The sequence below is a fragment of the Dendrobates tinctorius genome, unplaced genomic scaffold, assembly GCF_039654945.1.
Source record: "Dendrobates tinctorius isolate UK_male_01 unplaced genomic scaffold, ASM3965494v1 ptg000104l, whole genome shotgun sequence".
NCBI classification, from domain to species: domain Eukaryota; kingdom Metazoa; phylum Chordata; class Amphibia; order Anura; family Dendrobatidae; genus Dendrobates; species Dendrobates tinctorius.
The window spans coordinates 18,301-39,536 of record NW_027361772.1 but is presented as its reverse complement, the minus strand read 5'-3'; the positions used below and the strand labels follow the sequence as shown (position 1 = coordinate 39,536).

General features: G+C 48.0%; 1 protein-coding gene across 5 annotated transcripts in view; it reads right to left on the bottom strand.

Moving 5' to 3' along the window:
- Positions 1-21,195, bottom strand: part of SH2D6 (SH2 domain containing 6) — a 143,011-nt gene extending 121,816 nt beyond the window's left edge. For all 5 annotated transcript variants that reach the window (XM_073588561.1, XM_073588562.1, XM_073588563.1 and 2 more), the window contains exon 1: positions 20,939-21,195. In XM_073588561.1, coding sequence (XP_073444662.1) covers positions 20,939-21,088 — 150 coding nt within the window. In that variant the 5' untranslated portion in view covers positions 21,089-21,195. The remainder of the gene's footprint in view (positions 1-20,938) is intronic.
- Positions 21,196-21,236: the final 41 nt, after the last annotated feature.

Here is a 21,236-nt window from a genome sequence, read left to right as displayed (position 1 = left end):
CCCCTGCTGTCTGTATATAGTTAGTGCAGTATATACCTGTTTGTAGCTGCTCCCCCCCGCTGTCTGTATATAGTTAGTGCAGTATATACCTGTGTGTAGCGGCTCCCCCCGCTGTCTGTATATAGTCAGTGCAGTATATACCTGTGTGTAGCTGCTCCCCCCGCTATCTGTATATAGTCAGTGCAGTATATACCTGTGTGTAGCTGCTCCCCCCGCTGTCTGTATATAGTTAGTGCAGTATATACCTGTGTGTAGCTGCTCCTCCCGCTGTCTGTATATAGTTAGTGCAGTATATACCTGTGTGTAGCTGCTCCCCCCGCTGTCTGTATATAGTTAGTGCAGTATATACCTGTGTGTAGCTGCTCCCCCTGCTGTCTGTATATAGTCAGTGCAGTAAATACCAGTGTGTACCTGCTCCCCCCCGCTGTCTGTATATAGTTAGTGCAGTATATACCTGTGTGTAGCTGCTCCTCCTGCTGTCTGTATTTAGTCAGTGCAGTATATACCTGTGTGTAGCTGCTCCTCCCGCTGTCTGTATATAGTTAGTGCAGTATATACCTGTGTGTAGCTGCTCCCCCCGCTGTCTGTATATAGTTAGTGCAGTATATACCTGTGTGTAGCTGCTCCCCCCGCTGTCTGTATATAGTCAGTGCAGTATATACCTGTGTGTAGCTGCTCCTCCCGCTGTCTGTATATAGTTAGTGCAGTATATACCTGTGTGTAGCTGCTCCCCCCGCTGTCTGTATATAGTTAGTGCAGTATATACCTGTGTGTAGCTGCTCCCCCCGCTGTCTGTATATAGTTAGTGCAGTATATACCTGTGTGTAGCTGCTCCCCCCGCTGTCTGTATATAGTTAGTGCAGTATATACCTGTGTGTAGCTGCTCCCCCCGCTGTCTGTATTTAGTCAGTGCAGTATATACCTGTGTGTAGCTGCTCCCCCCGCTGTCTGTATATAGTCAGTGCAGTATATACCTGTGTGTAGCTGCTCCCCCCCACTGTCTGTATATAGTCAGTGCAGTATATACCTGTGTGTAGCTGCTCCCCCTGCTGTTTGTATATAGTTAGTGCAGTATATACCTGTGTGTAGCTGCTCCCCCCGCTGTCTGTATATAGTTAGTGCAGTATATACCTGTGTGTAGCTGCTCCCCCCACTGTCTGTATATAGTTAGTGCAGTATATACCTGTGTGTAGCTGCTCCCCCCACTGTCTGTATATAGTCAGTGCAGTATATACCTGTGTGTAGCTGCTCCCCCTGCTGTTTGTATATACCTGTGTGTAGCTGCTCCCCCTGCTGTTTGTATATAGTTAGTGCAGTATATACCTGTGTGTAGCTGTTCCCCCCGCTGTCTGTATAGTTAGTGCAGTATATACCTGTGTGTAGCTGCTCCCCCTGCTGTTTGTATATAGTTAGTGCAGTATATACCTGTGTGTAGCTGCTCCCCCCGCTGTCTGTATATAGTCAGTGCAGTTTATACCTGTGTGTAGCTGCTCCCCCTGCTGTTTGTATATAGTTAGTGCAGTATATACCTGTGTGTAGCTGCTCCCCCCGCTGTCTGTATATAGTGCAGTATATACCTGTGTGTAGCTGCTCCCCCTGCTGTCTGTATATAGTTAGTGCAGTATATACCTGTGTGTAGCTGCTCCCCCCGCTGTCTGTATATAGTCAGTGCAGTATATACCTGTGTGTAGCTGCTCCCCCCGCTGTCTGTATATAGTGCAGTATATACCTGTGTGTAGCTGCTCCCCCTGCTGTTTGTATATAGTTAGTGCAGTATATACCTGTGTGTAGCTGCTCCCCCCGCTGTCTGTATATAGTGCAGTATATACCTGTGTGTAGCTGCTCCTCCCACTGTCTGTATATAGTTAGTGCAGTATATACCTGTGTGTAGCTGCTCCTCCCACTGTCTGTATATAGTTAGTGCAGTATATACCTGTGTGTAGCTGCTCCTCCCGCTGTCTGTATATAGTTAGTGCAGTATATACCTGTGTGTAGCTGCTCCCCCCGCTGTCTGTATATAGTCAGTGCAGTATATACCTGTGTGTAGCTGATCCCCCCGCTATCTGTATATAGTCAGTGCAGTATATACCTGTGTGTAGCTGCTCCTCCCACTGTCTGTATATAGTGCAGTATATACCTGTGTGTAGCTGCTCCTCCCGCTGTCTGTATATAGTTAGTGCAGTATATACCTGTGTGTAGCTGCTCCCCCCGCTGTCTGTATATAGTCAGTGCAGTATATACCTGTGTGTAGCTGTTCCCCCCGCTGTCTGTATATAGTTAGTGCAGTATATACCTGTGTGTAGCTGCTCCTCCCACTGTCTGTATATAGTTAGTGCAGTATATACCTGTGTGTAGCTGCTCCCCCCACTGTCTGTATATAGTCAGTGCAGTATATACCTGTGTGTAGCTGCTCCTCCCACTGTCTGTATATAGTTAGTGCAGTATATACCTGTGTAGCTGCTCCCCCCGCTGTCTGTATATAGTTAGTGCAGTATATACCTGTGTGTAGCTGCTCCCCCCACTGTCTGTATATAGTCAGTGCAGTATATACCTGTGTGTAGCTGTTCCCCCCGCTGTCTGTATAGTTAGTGCAGTATATACCTGTGTGTAGCTGCTCCCCCTGCTGTCTGTATATAGTTAGTGCAGTATATACCTGTGTGTAGCTGCTCCCCCCGCTGTCTGTATATAGTTAGTGCAGTATATACCTCTGTGTAGCTGTTCCCCCCGCTGTCTGTATATAGTTAGTGCAGTATATACCTGTGTGTAGCTGCTCCCCCCTCTGTCTGTATATAGTTAGTGCAGTATATACCTGTGTGTAGCTGCTCCCCCCTCTGTCTGTATATAGTTAGTGCAGTATATACCTGTGTGTAGCTGCTCCCCCCGCTGTCTGTATATAGTTAGTGCAGTATATACCTGTGTGTAGCTGCTCCCCCCGCTGTCTGTATATAGTTAGTGCAGTATATACCTGTGTGTAGCTGCTCCCCCCGCTGTCTGTATATAGTTAGTGCAGTATATACCTGTGTGTAGCTGCTCCCCCAGCTGTCTGTATATAGTTAGTGCAGTATATACCTGTGTGTAGCTGTTCCCCCCGCTGTCTGTATAGTTAGTGCAGTATATACCTGTGTGTAGCTGCTCCCCCCGCTGTCTGTATATAGTTAGTGCAGTATATACCTGTGTGTAGCTGCTCCCCACGCTGTCTGTATATAGTTAGTGCAGTATATACCTGTGTGTAGCTGTTCCCCCCGCTGTCTGTATAGTTAGTGCAGTATATACCTGTGTGTAGCTGCTCCCCACGCTGTCTGTATATAGTTAGTGCAGTATATACCTGTGTGTAGCTGCTCCCCCCCGCTGCCTGTATATAGTTAGTGCAGTATATACCTGTGTGTACCTGCTCCCCCCCGCTGTCTGTATATAGTTAGTGCAGTATATACCTGTGTGTAGCTGCTCCCCCCGCTGTCTGTATATAGTTAGTGCAGTATATACCTGTGTGTAGCTGCTCCCCCCGCTGTCTGTATATAGTTAGTGCAGTATATACCTGTGTGTAGCTGTTCCCCCCGCTATCTGTATATAGTCAGTGCAGTATATACCTGTGTGTAGCTGCTCCCCCCCGCTGTCTGTATATAGTCAGTGCAGTATATACCTGTGTGTAGCTGCTCCCCCCGCTGTCTGTATATAGTTAGTGCAGTATATACCTGTTTGTAGCTGCTCCCCCCGCTGTCTGTATATAGTTAGTGCAGTATATACCTGTGTGTAGCTGCTCCCCCCGCTGTCTGTATATAGTTAGTGCAGTATATACCTGTTTGTAGCTGCTCCCCCCGCAGTCTGTATATAGTTAGTGCAGTATATACCTGTTTGTAGCTGCTCCCCCCGCAGTCTGTATATAGTTAGTGCAGTATATACCTGTGTGTAGCTGCTCCCCCCGCTATCTGTATATAGTCAGTGCAGTATATACCTGTGTGTAGCTGCTCCCCCCGCTGTCTGTATATAGTTAGTGCAGTATATACCTGTGTGTAGCTGCTCCCCCCGCTGTCTGTATATAGTTAGTGCAGTATATACCTGTTTGTAGCTGCTCCCCCTGCTGTCTGTATATAGTTAGTGCAGTATATACCTGTGTGTAGCTGCTCCTCCCACTGTCTGTATATAGTTAGTGCAGTATATACCTGTGTGTAGCTGCTCCCCCCGCTGTCTGTATATAGTCAGTGCAGTATATACCTGTGTGTAGCTGTTCCCCCCGCTATCTGTATATAGTCAGTGCAGTATATACCTGTGTGTAGCTGCTCCCCCCGCTGTCTGTATATAGTTAGTGCAGTATATACCTGTTTGTAGCTGCTCCCCCTGCTGTCTGTATATAGTTAGTGCAGTATATACCTGTTTGTAGCTGCTCCCCCCCGCTGTCTGTATATAGTTAGTGCAGTATATACCTGTGTGTAGCTGCTCCTCCCACTGTCTGTATATAGTTAGTGCAGTATATACCTGTGTGTAGCGGCTCCCCCCGCTGTCTGTATATAGTTAGTGCAGTATATACCTGTGTGTAGCTGTTCCCCCCCGCTGTCTGTATATAGTTAGTGCAGTATATACCTGTGTGTAGCTGCTCCCCCCGCTGTCTGTATATAGTTAGTGCAGTATATACCTGTTTGTAGCTGCTCCCCCCCGCTGTCTGTATATAGTTAGTGCAGTATATACCTGTTTGTAGCTGCTCCCCCCCGCTGTCTGTATATAGTTAGTGCAGTATATACCTGTGTGTAGCGGCTCCCCCCGCTGTCTGTATATAGTCAGTGCAGTATATACCTGTGTGTAGCGGCTCCCCCCGCTGTCTGTATATAGTTAGTGCAGTATATACCTGTGTGTAGCTGTTCCCCCCCGCTGTCTGTATATAGTTAGTGCAGTATATACCTGTGTGTAGCTGCTCCCCCCGCTGTCTGTATATAGTTAGTGCAGTATATACCTGTTTGTAGCTGCTCCCCCTGCTGTCTGTATATAGTTAGTGCAGTATATACCTGTTTGTAGCTGCTCCCCCCCGCTGTCTGTATATAGTTAGTGCAGTATATACCTGTGTGTAGCGGCTCCCCCCGCTGTCTGTATATAGTCAGTGCAGTATATACCTGTGTGTAGCTGCTCCCCCCGCTATCTGTATATAGTCAGTGCAGTATATACCTGTGTGTAGCTGCTCCCCCCGCTGTCTGTATATAGTTAGTGCAGTATATACCTGTGTGTAGCTGCTCCTCCCGCTGTCTGTATATAGTTAGTGCAGTATATACCTGTGTGTAGCTGCTCCCCCCGCTGTCTGTATATAGTTAGTGCAGTATATACCTGTGTGTAGCTGCTCCCCCTGCTGTCTGTATATAGTCAGTGCAGTAAATACCAGTGTGTACCTGCTCCCCCCCGCTGTCTGTATATAGTTAGTGCAGTATATACCTGTGTGTAGCTGCTCCTCCTGCTGTCTGTATTTAGTCAGTGCAGTATATACCTGTGTGTAGCTGCTCCTCCCGCTGTCTGTATATAGTTAGTGCAGTATATACCTGTGTGTAGCTGCTCCCCCCGCTGTCTGTATATAGTTAGTGCAGTATATACCTGTGTGTAGCTGCTCCCCCCGCTGTCTGTATATAGTCAGTGCAGTATATACCTGTGTGTAGCTGCTCCTCCCGCTGTCTGTATATAGTTAGTGCAGTATATACCTGTGTGTAGCTGCTCCCCCCGCTGTCTGTATATAGTTAGTGCAGTATATACCTGTGTGTAGCTGCTCCCCCCGCTGTCTGTATATAGTTAGTGCAGTATATACCTGTGTGTAGCTGCTCCCCCCGCTGTCTGTATATAGTTAGTGCAGTATATACCTGTGTGTAGCTGCTCCCCCCGCTGTCTGTATTTAGTCAGTGCAGTATATACCTGTGTGTAGCTGCTCCCCCCGCTGTCTGTATATAGTCAGTGCAGTATATACCTGTGTGTAGCTGCTCCCCCTGCTGTTTGTATATAGTTAGTGCAGTATATACCTGTGTGTAGCTGCTCCCCCCGCTGTCTGTATATAGTTAGTGCAGTATATACCTGTGTGTAGCTGCTCCCCCCACTGTCTGTATATAGTTAGTGCAGTATATACCTGTGTGTAGCTGCTCCCCCCACTGTCTGTATATAGTCAGTGCAGTATATACCTGTGTGTAGCTGCTCCCCCTGCTGTTTGTATATACCTGTGTGTAGCTGCTCCCCCTGCTGTTTGTATATAGTTAGTGCAGTATATACCTGTGTGTAGCTGTTCCCCCCGCTGTCTGTATAGTTAGTGCAGTATATACCTGTGTGTAGCTGCTCCCCCTGCTGTTTGTATATAGTTAGTGCAGTATATACCTGTGTGTAGCTGCTCCCCCCGCTGTCTGTATATAGTCAGTGCAGTTTATACCTGTGTGTAGCTGCTCCCCCTGCTGTTTGTATATAGTTAGTGCAGTATATACCTGTGTGTAGCTGCTCCCCCCGCTGTCTGTATATAGTGCAGTATATACCTGTGTGTAGCTGCTCCCCCTGCTGTCTGTATATAGTTAGTGCAGTATATACCTGTGTGTAGCTGCTCCCCCCGCTGTCTGTATATAGTCAGTGCAGTATATACCTGTGTGTAGCTGCTCCCCCCGCTGTCTGTATATAGTGCAGTATATACCTGTGTGTAGCTGCTCCCCCTGCTGTTTGTATATAGTTAGTGCAGTATATACCTGTGTGTAGCTGCTCCCCCCGCTGTCTGTATATAGTGCAGTATATACCTGTGTGTAGCTGCTCCTCCCACTGTCTGTATATAGTTAGTGCAGTATATACCTGTGTGTAGCTGCTCCTCCCACTGTCTGTATATAGTGCAGTATATACCTGTGTGTAGCTGCTCCTCCCGCTGTCTGTATATAGTTAGTGCAGTATATACCTGTGTGTAGCTGCTCCCCCCGCTGTCTGTATATAGTCAGTGCAGTATATACCTGTGTGTAGCTGTTCCCCCCGCTGTCTGTATATAGTTAGTGCAGTATATACCTGTGTGTAGCTGTTCCTCCCACTGTCTGTATATAGTTAGTGCAGTATATACCTGTGTGTAGCTGCTCCCCCCACTGTCTGTATATAGTCAGTGCAGTATATACCTGTGTGTAGCTGCTCCTCCCACTGTCTGTATATAGTTAGTGCAGTATATACCTGTGTAGCTGCTCCCCCCGCTGTCTGTATATAGTTAGTGCAGTATATACCTGTGTGTAGCTGCTCCCCCCGCTATCTGTATATAGTTAGTGCAGTATATACCTGTGTGTAGCTGCTCCCCCCGCTGTCTGTATATAGTCAGTGCAGTATACACCTGTGTGTAGCTGCTCCCCCCGCTGTCTGTATATAGTCAGTGCAGTATATACCTGTGTGTAGCTGTTCCCCCCGCTGTCTGTATATAGTTAGTGCAGTATATACCTGTGTGTAGCTGCTCCTCCCACTGTCTGTATATAGTTAGTGCAGTATATACCTGTGTGTAGCTGCTCCTCCCGCTGTCTGTATATAGTTAGTGCAGTATATACCTGTGTGTAGCTGATCCCCCCGCTGTCTGTATATAGTTAGTGCAGTATATACCTGTGTGTAGCTGATCCCCCCGCTATCTGTATATAGTCAGTGCAGTATATACCTGTGTGTAGCTGCTCCCCCCGCTGTCTGTATATAGTGCAGTATATACCTGTCTGTAGCTGCTCCCCCCCGCTGTCTGTATATAGTTAGTGCAGTATATACCTGTGTGTAGCTGCTCCCCCCGCTGTCTGTATATAGTCAGTGCAGTATATACCTGTGTGTAGCTGCTCCCCCCGCTACCTGTATATAGTTAGTGCAGTATATACCTGTATGTAGCTGCTCCCCCGCTGTCTGTATATAGTCAGTGCAGTATATACCTGTGTGTAGCTGCTCCTCCCGCTGTCTGTATATAGTCAGTGCAGTATATACCTGTGTGTAGCTGCTCCTCCCGCTGTCTGTATATGGTTAGTGCAGTATATACCTGTGTGTAGCTGCTCCCCCCGCTGTCTGTATATAGTCAGTGCAGTATATACCTGTGTGTAGCTGCTCCTCCCGCTGTCTGTATATAGTCAGTGCAGTATATACCTGTGTGTAGCTGCTCCTCCCGCTGTCTGTATATGGTTAGTGCAGTATATACCTGTGTGTAGCTGTTCCCTCCCCCGCTGTCTGTATATAGTCAGTGCAGTATATACCTGTGTGTAGCTGCTCCTCCCGCTGTCTGTATATAGTCAGTGCAGTATATACCTGTGTGTAGCTGCTCCTCCCGCTGTCTGTATATAGTCAGTGCAGTATATACCTGTGTGTAGCTGCTCCTCCCGCTGTCTGTATATAGTCAGTGCAGTATATACCTGTGTGTAGCTGATCCCCCCGCTATCTGTATAGTCAGTGCAGTATATACCTGTGTGTAGCTGCTCCTCCCGCTGTCTGTATATAGTTAGTGCAGTATATACCTGTGTGTAGCTGCTCCTCCCGCTGTCTGTATATAGTCAGTGCAGTATATACCTGTATGTAGCTGCTCCCCCGCTGTCTGTATATAGTCAGTGCAGTATATACCTGTGTGTAGCTGCTCCCCCCGCTGTCTGTATATAGTCAGTGCAGTATATACCTGTGTGTAGCTGATCCCCCCGCTATCTGTATATAGTTAGTGCAGTATATACCTGTGTGTAGCTGCTCCTCCCGCTGTCTGTATATAGTCAGTGCAGTATATACCTGTATGTAGCTGCTCCCCCGCTGTCTGTATATAGTCAGTGCAGTATATACCTGTGTGTAGCTGTTCCCTCCCCCGCTGTCTGTATATAGTTAGTGCAGTATATACCTGTGTGTAGCTGCTCCTCCCGCTGTCTGTATATAGTTAGTGCAGTATATACCTGAGTGTAGCTGCTCCTCCTGCTGTCTGTATGTAGTTAGTGCAGTATATACCTGTGTGTAGCTGTTCCCTCCCCCGCTGTCTGTATATATATAGTTAGTGCAGTATATACCTGTGTGTAGCTGCTCCTCCCGCTGTCTGTATATAGTTAGTGCAGTATATACCTGTGTGTAGCTGCTCCTCCTGCTGTCTGTATGTAGTTAGTGCAGTATATACCTGTGTGTAGCTGCTCCCCCTGCTGTCTGTATATAGTCAGTGCAGTATATACCTATGTGTACCTGCTCCCCCCCGCTATCTGTATATAGTCAGTGCAGTATATACCTGTGTGTAGCTGCTCCTCCCGCTGTCTGTATATGGTTAGTGCAGTATATACCTGTGTGTAGCTGTTCCCTCCCCCGCTGTCTGTATATAGTTAGTGCAGTATATACCTGTGTGTAGCTGCTCCTCCCGCTGTCTGTATATAGTTAGTGCAGTATATACCTGTGTGTAGCTGCTCCCCCTGCTGTCTGTATGTAGTTAGTGCAGTATATACCTGTGTGTAGCTGCTCCCCCTGCTGTCTGTATATAGTCAGTGCAGTATATACCTGTGTGTACCTGCTCCCCCCCGCTGTCTGTATATAGTTAGTGCATTATATACCTGTGTAGCTGCTCCCCCTGCTGTCTGTATATAGTTAGTGCAGTATATACCTGTGTGTAGCTGCTCCCCCTGCTGTCTGTATATAGTTAGTGCAGTATATACCTGTGTGTAGCTGCTCCCCCTGCTGTCTGTATATAGTTAGTGCAGTATATACCTGTGTGTAGCTGCTCCCCCCCGCTGTCTGTATATAGTTAGTGCAGTATATACCTGTGTGTAGCTGCTCCCCCTGCTGTCTGTATATAGTTAGTGCAGTATATACCTGTGTGTAGCTGCTCCCCCCGCTGTCTGTATATAGTGCAGTATATACCTGTGTGTAGCTGCTCCCCCCAGCTGTCTGTATATAGTCAGTGCAGTATATACCTGTGTGTACCTGCTCCCCCCCGCTGTCTGTATATAGTTAGTGCAGTATATACCTGTGTGTAGCTGCTCCCCCCCGCTGTCTGTATATAGTTAGTGCAGTATATACCTGTGTGTAGCTGTTCCCCCCGCTGTCTGTATATAGTTAGTGCAGTATATACCTGTGTAGCTGCTCCCCCCCGCTGTCTGTATATAGTTAGTGCAGTATATACCTGTGTGTAGCTGCTCCCCCAGCTGTCTGTATATAGTGCAGTATATACCTGTGTGTAGCTGCTCCCCCCCGCTGCCTGTATATAGTTAGTGCAGTATATACCTGTCTGTAGCTGCTCCCCCCGCTGTCTGTATATAGTCAGTGCAGTATATACCTGTGTGTAGCTGCTCCCCCCGCTGTCTGTATATAGTCAGTGCAGTATATACCTGTGTGAAGCTGCTCCCCCCACTGTCTGTATATAGTTAGTGCAGTATATACCTGTGTGTAGCTGCTCCCCCCGCTGTCTGTATATAGTTAGTGCAGTATATACCTGTGTGTAGCTGCTCCCCCAGCTGTCTGTATATAGTTAGTGCAGTATATACCTGTCTGTAGCTGCTCCCCCCCGCTGCCTGTATATAGTCAGTGCAGTATATACCTGTGTGTAGCTGCTCCCCCCGCTGTCTGTATATAGTCAGTGCAGTATATACCTGTGTGAAGCTGCTCCCCCCGCTGTCTGTATATAGTTAGTGCAGTATATACCTGTGTGTAGCTGCTCCCCCCACTGTCTGTATATAGTCAGTGCAGTATATACCTGTGTGTAGCTGTTCCCCCCGCTGTCTGTATATAGTTAGTGCAGTATATACCTGTGTGTAGCTGCTCCTCCCGCTGTCTGTATATAGTTAGTGCAGTATATACCTGTGTGTAGCTGCTCCCCCCGCTGTCTGTATATAGTTAGTGCAGTATATACCTGTGTGTGGCTGCTCCTCCCGCTGTCTGTATATAGTTAGTGCAGTATATACCTGTGTGTAGCTGCTCCCCCCGCTGTCTGTATATAGTTAGTGCAGTATATACCTGTGTGTAGCTGCTCCCCCAGCTGTCTGTATATAGTTAGTGCAGTATATACCTGTCTGTAGCTGTTCCCCCCGCTGTCTGTATATAGTTAGTGCAGTATATACCTGTGTGTAGCTGCTCCCCCCCGCTGCCTGTATATAGTTAGTGCAGTATATACCTGTCTGTAGCTGCTCCCCACCGCTGCCTGTATATAGTTAGTGCAGTATATACCTGTGTGTAGCTGCTCCCCCCGCTGTCTGTATATAGTCAGTGCAGTATATACCTGTGTGAAGCTGCTCCCCCCGCTGTCTGTATATAGTTAGTGCAGTATATACCTGTGTGTAGCTGCTCCCCCCGCTGTCTGTATAGTCAGTGCAGTATATACCTGTGTGTAGCTGCTCCCCCTGCTGTCTGTATATAGTCAGTGCAGTATATACCTGTGTAGCTGCTCCCCCTGCTGTCTGTATATAGTCAGTGCAGTATATACCTGTGTGTACCTGCTCCCCCCGCTGTCTGTATATAGTTAGTGCAGTATATACCTGTGTGTAGCTGCTCCCCCCGCTGTCTGTATATAGTTAGTGCAGTATATACCTGTGTGTAGCTGCTCCCCCAGCTGTCTGTATATAGTGCAGTATATACCTGTGTGTAGCTGCTCCCCCCCGCTGCCTGTATATAGTTAGTACAGTATATACCTGTCTGTAGCTGCTCCCCCCGCTGTCTGTATATAGTCAGTGCAGTATATACCTGTGTGTAGCTGCTCCCCCCGCTGTCTGTATATAGTCAGTGCAGTATATACCTGTGTGAAGCTGCTCCCCCCGCTGCCTGTATATAGTTAGTGCAGTATATACCTGTGTGTAGCTGCTCCCCCCGCTGTCTGTATATAGTTAGTGCAGTATATACCTGTGTGTAGCTGCTCCCCCAGCTGTCTGTATATAGTGCAGTATATACCTGTGTGTAGCTGCTCCCCCCCGCTGCCTGTATATAGTTAGTGCAGTATATACCTGTCTGTAGCTGCTCCCCCCCGCTGCCTGTATATAGTTAGTGCAGTATATACCTGTCTGTAGCTGCTCCCCCCACTGTCTGTATATAGTCAGTGCAGTATATACCTGTGTGTAGCTGCTCCCCCCGCTGTCTGTATATAGTCAGTGCAGTATATACCTGTGTGAAGCTGCTCCCCCCGCTGTCTGTATATAGTTAGTGCAGTATATACCTGTGTGTAGCTGCTCCCCCCGCTGTCTGTATAGTCAGTGCAGTATATACCTGTGTGTAGCTGCTCCCCCCGCTGTCTGTATATAGTCAGTGCAGTATATACCTGTGTGTAGCTGCTCCCCCCGCTGTCTGTATATAGTTAGTGCAGTATATACCTGTGTGTAGCTGCTCCCCCTGCTGTCTGTATATAGTCAGTGCAGTATATACCTGTGTGTAGCTGCTCCCCCTGCTGTCTGTATATAGTTAGTGCAGTATATACCTGTGTGTAGCTGCTCCCCCCGCTGTCTGTATATAGTTAGTGCAGTATATACCTGTGTGTAGCTGTTCCCCCCGCTGTCTGTATATAGTTAGTGCAGTATATACCTGTGTGTAGCTGCTCCCCCCGCTGTCTGTATATAGTTAGTGCAGTATATACCTGTGTGTAGCTGCTCCCCCCGCTGTCTGTATATAGTTAGTGCAGTATATACCTGTGTGTAGCTGCTCCCCCCGCTGTCTGTATATAGTTAGTGCAGTATATACCTGTGTGTAGCTGCTCCTCCCACTGTCTGTATATAGTTAGTGCAGTATATACCTGTGTGTAGCTGCTCCCCCCGCTGTCTGTATATAGTTAGTGCAGTATATACCTGTGTGTAGCTGCTCCCCCCGCTGTCTGTATATAGTGCAGTATATACCTGTGTGTAGCTGCTCCCCCCCGCTGCCTGTATATAGTTAGTGCAGTATATACCTGTCTGTAGCTGCTCCTCCCACTGTCTGTATATAGTCAGTGCAGTATATACCTGTGTGTAGCTGCTCCCCCCCGCTGTCTGTATATAGTCAGTGCAGTATATACCTGTGTGTAGCTGCTCCCCCCGCTGTCTGTATATAGTCTGTGCAGTATATACCTGTGTGAAGCTGCTCCCCCCGCTGTCTGTACATAGTTAGTGCAGTATATACCTGTGTGTAGCTGCTCCCCCCTGCTGCCTGTATATAGTTAGTGCAGTATATACCTGTGTGTAGCTGCTCCCCCCTGCTGTCTGTATATAGTTAGTGCAGTATATACCTGTGTGTAGCTGCTCCCCCCGCTGTCTGTATATAGTTAGTGCAGTATATACCTGTGTAGCTGCTCCCCCCGCTGTCTGTATATAGTTAGTGCAGTATATACCTGTGTGTAGCTGCTCCCCCCCACTGTCTGTATATAGTCAGTGCAGTATATACCTGTGTGTAGCTGCTCCCCCTGCTGTTTGTATATAGTTAGTGCAGTATATACCTGTGTGTAGCTGCTCCCCCCGCTGTCTGTATATAGTCAGTGCAGTATATACCTGTGTGTAGCTGCTCCCCCCGCTGTCTGTACATAGTTAGTGCAGTATATACCTGTGTGTAGCTGCTCCCCCCGCTGTCTGTATATAGTTAGTGCAGTATATACCTGTGTGTAGCTGCTCCCCCCCGCTGTCTGTATATAGTCAGTGCAGTATATACCTGTGTGTAGCTGCTCCCCCCACTGTCTGTATATAGTCAGTGCAGTATACACCTGTGTGTAGCTGCTCCCCCCCACTGTCTGTATATAATCAGTGCAGTATATACCTGTGTGTAGCTGCTCCCCCTGCTGTTTGTATATAGTTAGTGCAGTATATACCTGTGTGTAGCTGCTCCCCCCGCTGTCTGTATATAGTCAGTGCAGTATATACCTGTGTGTAGCTGCTCCCCCCGCTGTCTGTATATAGTTAGTGCAGTATATACCTGTGTGTAGCTGCTCCCCCCCGCTGTCTGTATATAGTCAGTGCAGTATATACCTGTGTGTAGCTGCTCCCCCCGCTGTCTGTATATAGTTAGTGCAGTATATACCTGTGTGTAGCTGCTCCTCCCGCTGTCTGTATATAGTCAGTGCAGTATACACCTGTGTGTAGCTGCTCCCCCCCCACTGTCTGTATATAATCAGTGCAGTATATACCTGTGTGTAGCTGCTCCCCCCGCTGTCTGTATATAGTTAGTGCAGTATATACCTGTGTGTAGCTGCTCCCCCCCGCTGTCTGTATATAGTCAGTGCAGTATATACCTGTGTGTAGCTGCTCCCCCCGCTGTCTGTATATAGTCAGTGCAGTATACACCTGTGTGTAGCTGCTCCCCCCGCTGTCTGTATATAGTCAGTGCAGTATATACCTGTGTGTAGCTGCTCCCCCCGCTGTCTGTATATAGTTAGTGCAGTATATACCTGTGTGTAGCTGCTCCCCCCCGCTGTCTGTATATAGTCAGTGCAGTATATACCTGTGTGTAGCTGCTCCTCCCGCTGTCTGTATATAGTCAGTGCAGTATACACCTGTGTGTAGCTGCTCCCCCCCACTGTCTGTATATAATCAGTGCAGTATATACCTGTGTGTAGCTGCTCCCCCCGCTGTCTGTATATAGTTAGTGCAGTATATACCTGTGTGTAGCTGCTCCCCCCCGCTGTCTGTATATAGTCAGTGCAGTATATACCTGTGTGTAGCTGCTCCTCCCGCTGTCTGTATATAGTCAGTGCAGTATATACCTGTGTGTAGCTGCTCCTCCCGCTGTCTGTATATAGTCAGTGCAGTATACACCTGTGTGTAGCTGCTCCCCCCCACTGTCTGTATATAATCAGTGCAGTATATACCTGTGTGTAGCTGCTCCCCCCGCTGTCTGTATATAGTTAGTGCAGTATATACCTGTGTGTAGCTGCTCCCCCCCGCTGTCTGTATATAGTCAGTGCAGTATATACCTGTGTGTAGCTGCTCCCCCTGCTGTTTGTATATAGTTAGTGCAGTATATACCTGTGTGTAGCTGCTCCCCCCGCTGTCTGTATATAGTTAGTGCAGTATATACCTGTGTGTAGCTGCTCCCCCCCACTGTCTGTATATAGTCAGTGCAGTATATACCTGTGTGTAGCTGCTCCCCCCGCTGTCTGTATAGTTAGTGCAGTATATACCTGTGTGTAGCTGCACCCCCCAGCTGTCTGTATATAGTTAGTGCAGTATATACCTGTGTGTAGCTGTTCCCCCCGCTGCCTGTATATAGTTAGTGCAGTATATACCTGTCTGTAGCTGCTCCCCCCCGCTGCCTGTATATAGTTAGTGCAGTATATACCTGTCTGTAGCTGCTCCCCCCACTGTCTGTATATAGTCAGTGCAGTATATACCTGTGTGTAGCTGCTCCCCCCGCTGTCTGTATATAGTTAGTGCAGTATATACCTGTGTGTAGCTGCTCCCCCCACTGTCTGTATATAGTTAGTGCAGTATATACCTGTGTGTAGCTGCTCCTCCCGCTGTCTGTATATAGTTAGTGCAGTATATACCTGTGTGTAGCTGCTCCTCCCGCTGTCTGTATATGGTTAGTGCAGTATATACCTGTGTGTAGCTGTTCCCTCCCCCGCTGTCTGTATATAGTCAGTGCAGTATATACCTGTGTGTAGCTGCTCCTCCCGCTGTCTGTATATAGTCAGTGCAGTATATACCTGTGTGTAGCTGCTCCTCCCGCTGTCTGTATATAGTCAGTGCAGTATATACCTGTGTGTAGCTGATCCCCCCGCTATCTGTATATAGTCAGTGCAGTATATACCTGTGTGTAGCTGCTCCTCCCGCTGTCTGTATATAGTTAGTGCAGTATATACCTGTATGTAGCTGCTCCCCCGCTGTCTGTATATAGTCAGTGCAGTATATACCTGTGTGTAGCTGCTCCCCCCGCTGTCTGTATATAGTCAGTGCAGTATATACCTGTGTGTAGCTGCTCCTCCCGCTGTCTGTATATAGTCAGTGCAGTATATACCTGTGTGTAGCTGCTCCTCCCGCTGTCTGTATATGGTTAGTGCAGTATATACCTGTGTGTAGCTGTTCCCTCCCCCGCTGTCTGTATATAGTTAGTGCAGTATATACCTGTGTGTAGCTGCTCCTCCCGCTGTCTGTATATAGTTAGTGCAGTATATACCTGAGTGTAGCTGCTCCTCCTGCTGTCTGTATGTAGTTAGTGCAGTATATACCTGTGTGTAGCTGTTCCCTCCCCCGCTGTCTGTATATAGTTAGTGCAGTATATACCTGTGTGTAGCTGCTCCTCCCGCTGTCTGTATATAGTTAGTGCAGTATATACCTGTGTGTAGCTGCTCCTCCTGCTGTCTGTATGTAGTTAGTGCAGTATATACCTGTGTGTAGCTGCTCCCCCTGCTGTCTGTATATAGTCAGTGCAGTATATACCTATGTGTACCTGCTCCCCCCCGCTATCTGTATATAGTCAGTGCAGTATATACCTGTGTGTAGCTGCTCCTCCCGCTGTCTGTATATGGTTAGTGCAGTATATACCTGTGTGTAGCTGTTCCCTCCCCCGCTGTCTGTATATAGTTAGTGCAGTATATACCTGTGTGTAGCTGCTCCTCCCGCTGTCTGTATATAGTTAGTGCAGTATATACCTGTGTGTAGCTGCTCCCCCTGCTGTCTGTATGTAGTTAGTGCAGTATATACCTGTGTGTAGCTGCTCCCCCTGCTGTCTGTATATAGTCAGTGCAGTATATACCTGTGTGTACCTGCTCCCCCCCGCTGTCTGTATATAGTTAGTGCATTATATACCTGTGTAGCTGCTCCCCCTGCTGTCTGTATATAGTTAGTGCAGTATATACCTGTGTGTAGCTGCTCCCCCTGCTGTCTGTATATAGTTAGTGCAGTATATACCTGTGTGTAGCTGCTCCCCCTGCTGTCTGTATATAGTTAGTGCAGTATATACCTGTGTGTAGCTGCTCCCCCCCGCTGTCTGTATATAGTTAGTGCAGTATATACCTGTGTGTAGCTGCTCCCCCTGCTGTCTGTATATAGTTAGTGCAGTATATACCTGTGTGTAGCTGCTCCCCCCGCTGTCTGTATATAGTGCAGTATATACCTGTGTGTAGCTGCTCCCCCCCGCTGTCTGTATATAGTCAGTGCAGTATATACCTGTGTGTACCTGCTCCCCCCCGCTGTCTGTATATAGTCAGTGCAGTATATACCTGTGTGTACCTGCTCCCCCCCGCTGTCTGTATATAGTTAGTGCAGTATATACCTGTGTGTAGCTGCTCCCCCCCGCTGTCTGTATATAGTTAGTGCAGTATATACCTGTGTGTAGCTGTTCCCCCCGCTGTCTGTATATAGTTAGTGCAGTATATACCTGTGTAGCTGCTCCCCCCCGCTGTCTGTATATAGTTAGTGCAGTATATACCTGTGTGTAGCTGCTCCCCCAGCTGTCTGTATATAGTGCAGTATATACCTGTGTGTAGCTGCTCCCCCCCGCTGCCTGTATATAGTTAGTGCAGTATATACCTGTCTGTAGCTGCTCCCCCCGCTGTCTGTATATAGTCAGTGCAGTATATACCTGTGTGAAGCTGCTCCCCCCGCTGTCTGTATATAGTTAGTGCAGTATATACCTGTGTGTAGCTGCTCCCCCCGCTGTCTGTATATAGTTAGTGCAGTATATACCTGTGTGTAGCTGCTCCCCCAGCTGTCTGTATATAGTTAGTGCAGTATATACCTGTCTGTAGCTGCTCCCCCCGCTGTCTGTATATAGTTAGTGCAGTATATACCTGTGTGTAGCTGCTCCCCCCGCTGTCTGTATATAGTTAGTGCAGTATATACCTGTGTGTAGCTGCTCCTCCCGCTGTCTGTATATAGTCAGTGCAGTATATACCTGTGTGAAGCTGCTCCCCCCGCTGTCTGTATATAGTTAGTGCAGTATATACCTGTGTGTAGCTGCTCCCCCCGCTGTCTGTATATAGTTAGTGCAGTATATACCTGTGTGTAGCTGCTCCCCCAGCTGTCTGTATATAGTCAGTGCAGTATATACCTGTGTGAAGCTGCTCCCCCCGCTGTCTGTATATAGTTAGTGCAGTATATACCTGTGTGTAGCTGCTCCCCCCGCTGTCTGTATATAGTTAGTGCAGTATATACCTGTGTGTAGCTGCTCCCCCAGCTGTCTGTATATAGTTAGTGCAGTATATACCTGTCTGTAGCTGCTCCCCCCCGCTGCCTGTATATAGTTAGTGCAGTATATACCTGTGTGTAGCTGCTCCCCCCGCTGTCTGTATATAGTCAGTGCAGTATATACCTGTGTGAAGCTGCTCCCCCCGCTGTCTGTATATAGTTAGTGCAGTATATACCTGTGTGTAGCTGCTCCCCCCACTGTCTGTATATAGTCAGTGCAGTATATACCTGTGTGTAGCTGTTCCCCCCGCTGTCTGTATATAGTTAGTGCAGTATATACCTGTGTGTAGCTGCTCCTCCCGCTGTCTGTATATAGTTAGTGCAGTATATACCTGTGTGTAGCTGCTCCCCCCGCTGTCTGTATATAGTTAGTGCAGTATATACCTGTGTGTGGCTGCTCCTCCCGCTGTCTGTATATAGTTAGTGCAGTATATACCTGTGTGTAGCTGCTCCCCCCGCTGTCTGTATATAGTTAGTGCAGTATATACCTGTGTGTAGCTGCTCCCCCAGCTGTCTGTATATAGTTAGTGCAGTATATACCTGTCTGTAGCTGTTCCCCCCGCTGTCTGTATATAGTTAGTGCAGTATATACCTGTGTGTAGCTGCTCCCCCCCGCTGCCTGTATATAGTTAGTGCAGTATATACCTGTCTGTAGCTGCTCCCCACCGCTGCCTGTATATAGTTAGTGCAGTATATACCTGTCTGTAGCTGCTCCCCCCGCTGTCTGTATATAGTCAGTGCAGTATATACCTGTGTGTAGCTGCTCCCCCCGCTGTCTGTATATAGTCAGTGCAGTATATACCTGTGTGTAGCTGCTCCCCCCGCTGTCTGTATATAGTCAGTGCAGTATATACCTGTGTGAAGCTGCTCCCCCCGCTGCCTGTATATAGTTAGTGCAGTATATACCTGTGTGTAGCTGCTCCCCCCGCTGTCTGTATATAGTTAGTGCAGTATATACCTGTGTGTAGCTGCTCCCCCAGCTGTCTGTATATAGTGCAGTATATACCTGTGTGTAGCTGCTCCCCCCCGCTGCCTGTATATAGTTAGTGCAGTATATACCTGTCTGTAGCTGCTCCCCCCCGCTGCCTGTATATAGTTAGTGCAGTATATACCTGTCTGTAGCTGCTCCCCCCACTGTCTGTATATAGTCAGTGCAGTATATACCTGTGTGTAGCTGCTCCCCCCGCTGTCTGTATATAGTCAGTGCAGTATATACCTGTGTGAAGCTGCTCCCCCCGCTGTCTGTATATAGTTAGTGCAGTATATACCTGTGTGTAGCTGCTCCCCCCGCTGTCTGTATAGTCAGTGCAGTATATACCTGTGTGTAGCTGCTCCCCCCGCTGTCTGTATATAGTCAGTGCAGTATATACCTGTGTGTAGCTGCTCCCCCCGCTGTCTGTATATAGTTAGTGCAGTATATACCTGTGTGTAGCTGCTCCCCCTGCTGTCTGTATATAGTCAGTGCAGTATATACCTGTGTGTAGCTGCTCCCCCTGCTGTCTGTATATAGTTAGTGCAGTATATACCTGTGTGTAGATGCTCCCCCCGCTGTCTGTATATAGTTAGTGCAGTATATACCTGTGTGTAGCTGTTCCCCCCGCTGTCTGTATATAGTTAGTGCAGTATATACCTGTGTGTAGCTGCTCCCCCCGCTGTCTGTATATAGTTAGTGCAGTATATACCTGTGTGTAGCTGCTCCCCCCGCTGTCTGTATATAGTTAGTGCAGTATATACCTGTGTGTAGCTGCTCCCCCCGCTGTCTGTATATAGTTAGTGCAGTATATACCTGTGTGTAGCTGCTCCTCCCGCTGTCTGTATATAGTTAGTGCAGTATATACCTGTGTGTAGCTGCTCCCCCCGCTGTCTGTATATAGTTAGTGCAGTATATACCTGTGTGTAGCTGCTCCCCCCGCTGTCTGTATATAGTTAGTGCAGTATATACCTGTGTGTAGCTGCTCCCCCCGCTGTCTGTATATAGTTAGTGCAGTATATACCTGTGTGTAGCTGCTCCCCCCGCTGTCTGTATATAGTTAGTGCAGTATATACCTGTGTGTAGCTGTTCCCCCCGCTGTCTGTATATAGTTAGTGCAGTATATACCTGTGTGTAGCTGTTCCCCCCGCTGTCTGTATATAGTTAGTGCAGTATATACCTGTGTGTAGCTGCTCCCCCCGCTGTCTGTATATAGTTAGTGCAGTATATACCTGTGTGTAGCTGCTCCCCCCGCTGTCTGTATATAGTTAGTGCAGTATATACCTGTGTGTAGCTGCTCCCCCCGCTGTCTGTATATAGTTAGTGCAGTATATACCTGTGTGTAGCTGCTCCCCCCGCTGTCTGTATATAGTGCAGTATATACCTGTGTGTAGCTGCTCCCCCCCGCTGCCTGTATATAGTTAGTGCAGTATATACCTGTCTGTAGCTGCTCCTCCCACTGTCTGTATATAGTCAGTGCAGTATATACCTGTGTGTAGCTGCTCCTCCCGCTGTCTGTATATAGTCAGTGCAGTATATACCTGTGTGTAGCTGCTCCCCCCGCTGTCTGTATATAGTCAGTGCAGTATATACCTGTGTGTAGCTGCTCCTCCCGCTGTCTGTATATAGTCAGTGCAGTATATACCTGTGTGTAGCTGCTCCTCCCGCTGTCTGTATATAGTCAGTGCAGTATATACCTGTGTGTAGCTGCTCCCCCCGCTGTCTGTATATAGTCAGTGCAGTATATACCTGTCTGTAGCTGCTCCCCCTGCTGTCTGTATATAGTTAGTGCAGTATATACCTGTGTGTAGCTGCTCCTCCCGCTGTCTGTATATAGTCAGTGCAGTATATACCTGTGTGTAGCTGCTCCTCCCGCTGTCTGTATATAGTCAGTGCAGTATATACCTGTCTGTAGCTGCTCCCCCTGCTGTCTGTATATAGTTAGTGCAGTATATACCTGTGTGTAGCTCCGTCCCCGCCGTCTGTCTCCGCTGCTCCTCTGTACAGTGACTTTTGTTCCCATTTTTTGGGTAGATTTGCATGTTACTGTGCTAATAAAGAGGAAGCAGCCGGCTGATAACGGAGTACAGCCCCGCTTTGCCTTCATGGCCGGTAGAGGCCTGTGTGCAGACCCCGCTCCTCCCGGCGCCTATTATTAACGCTATATACGGGGAGCGCCGGAGCCGCAGGTGGCAGATCGCGTTGCTTAGTGGGCGTGGCTTGTTCTGATTGCCGTCTCACTCTGCTCTAGCCGG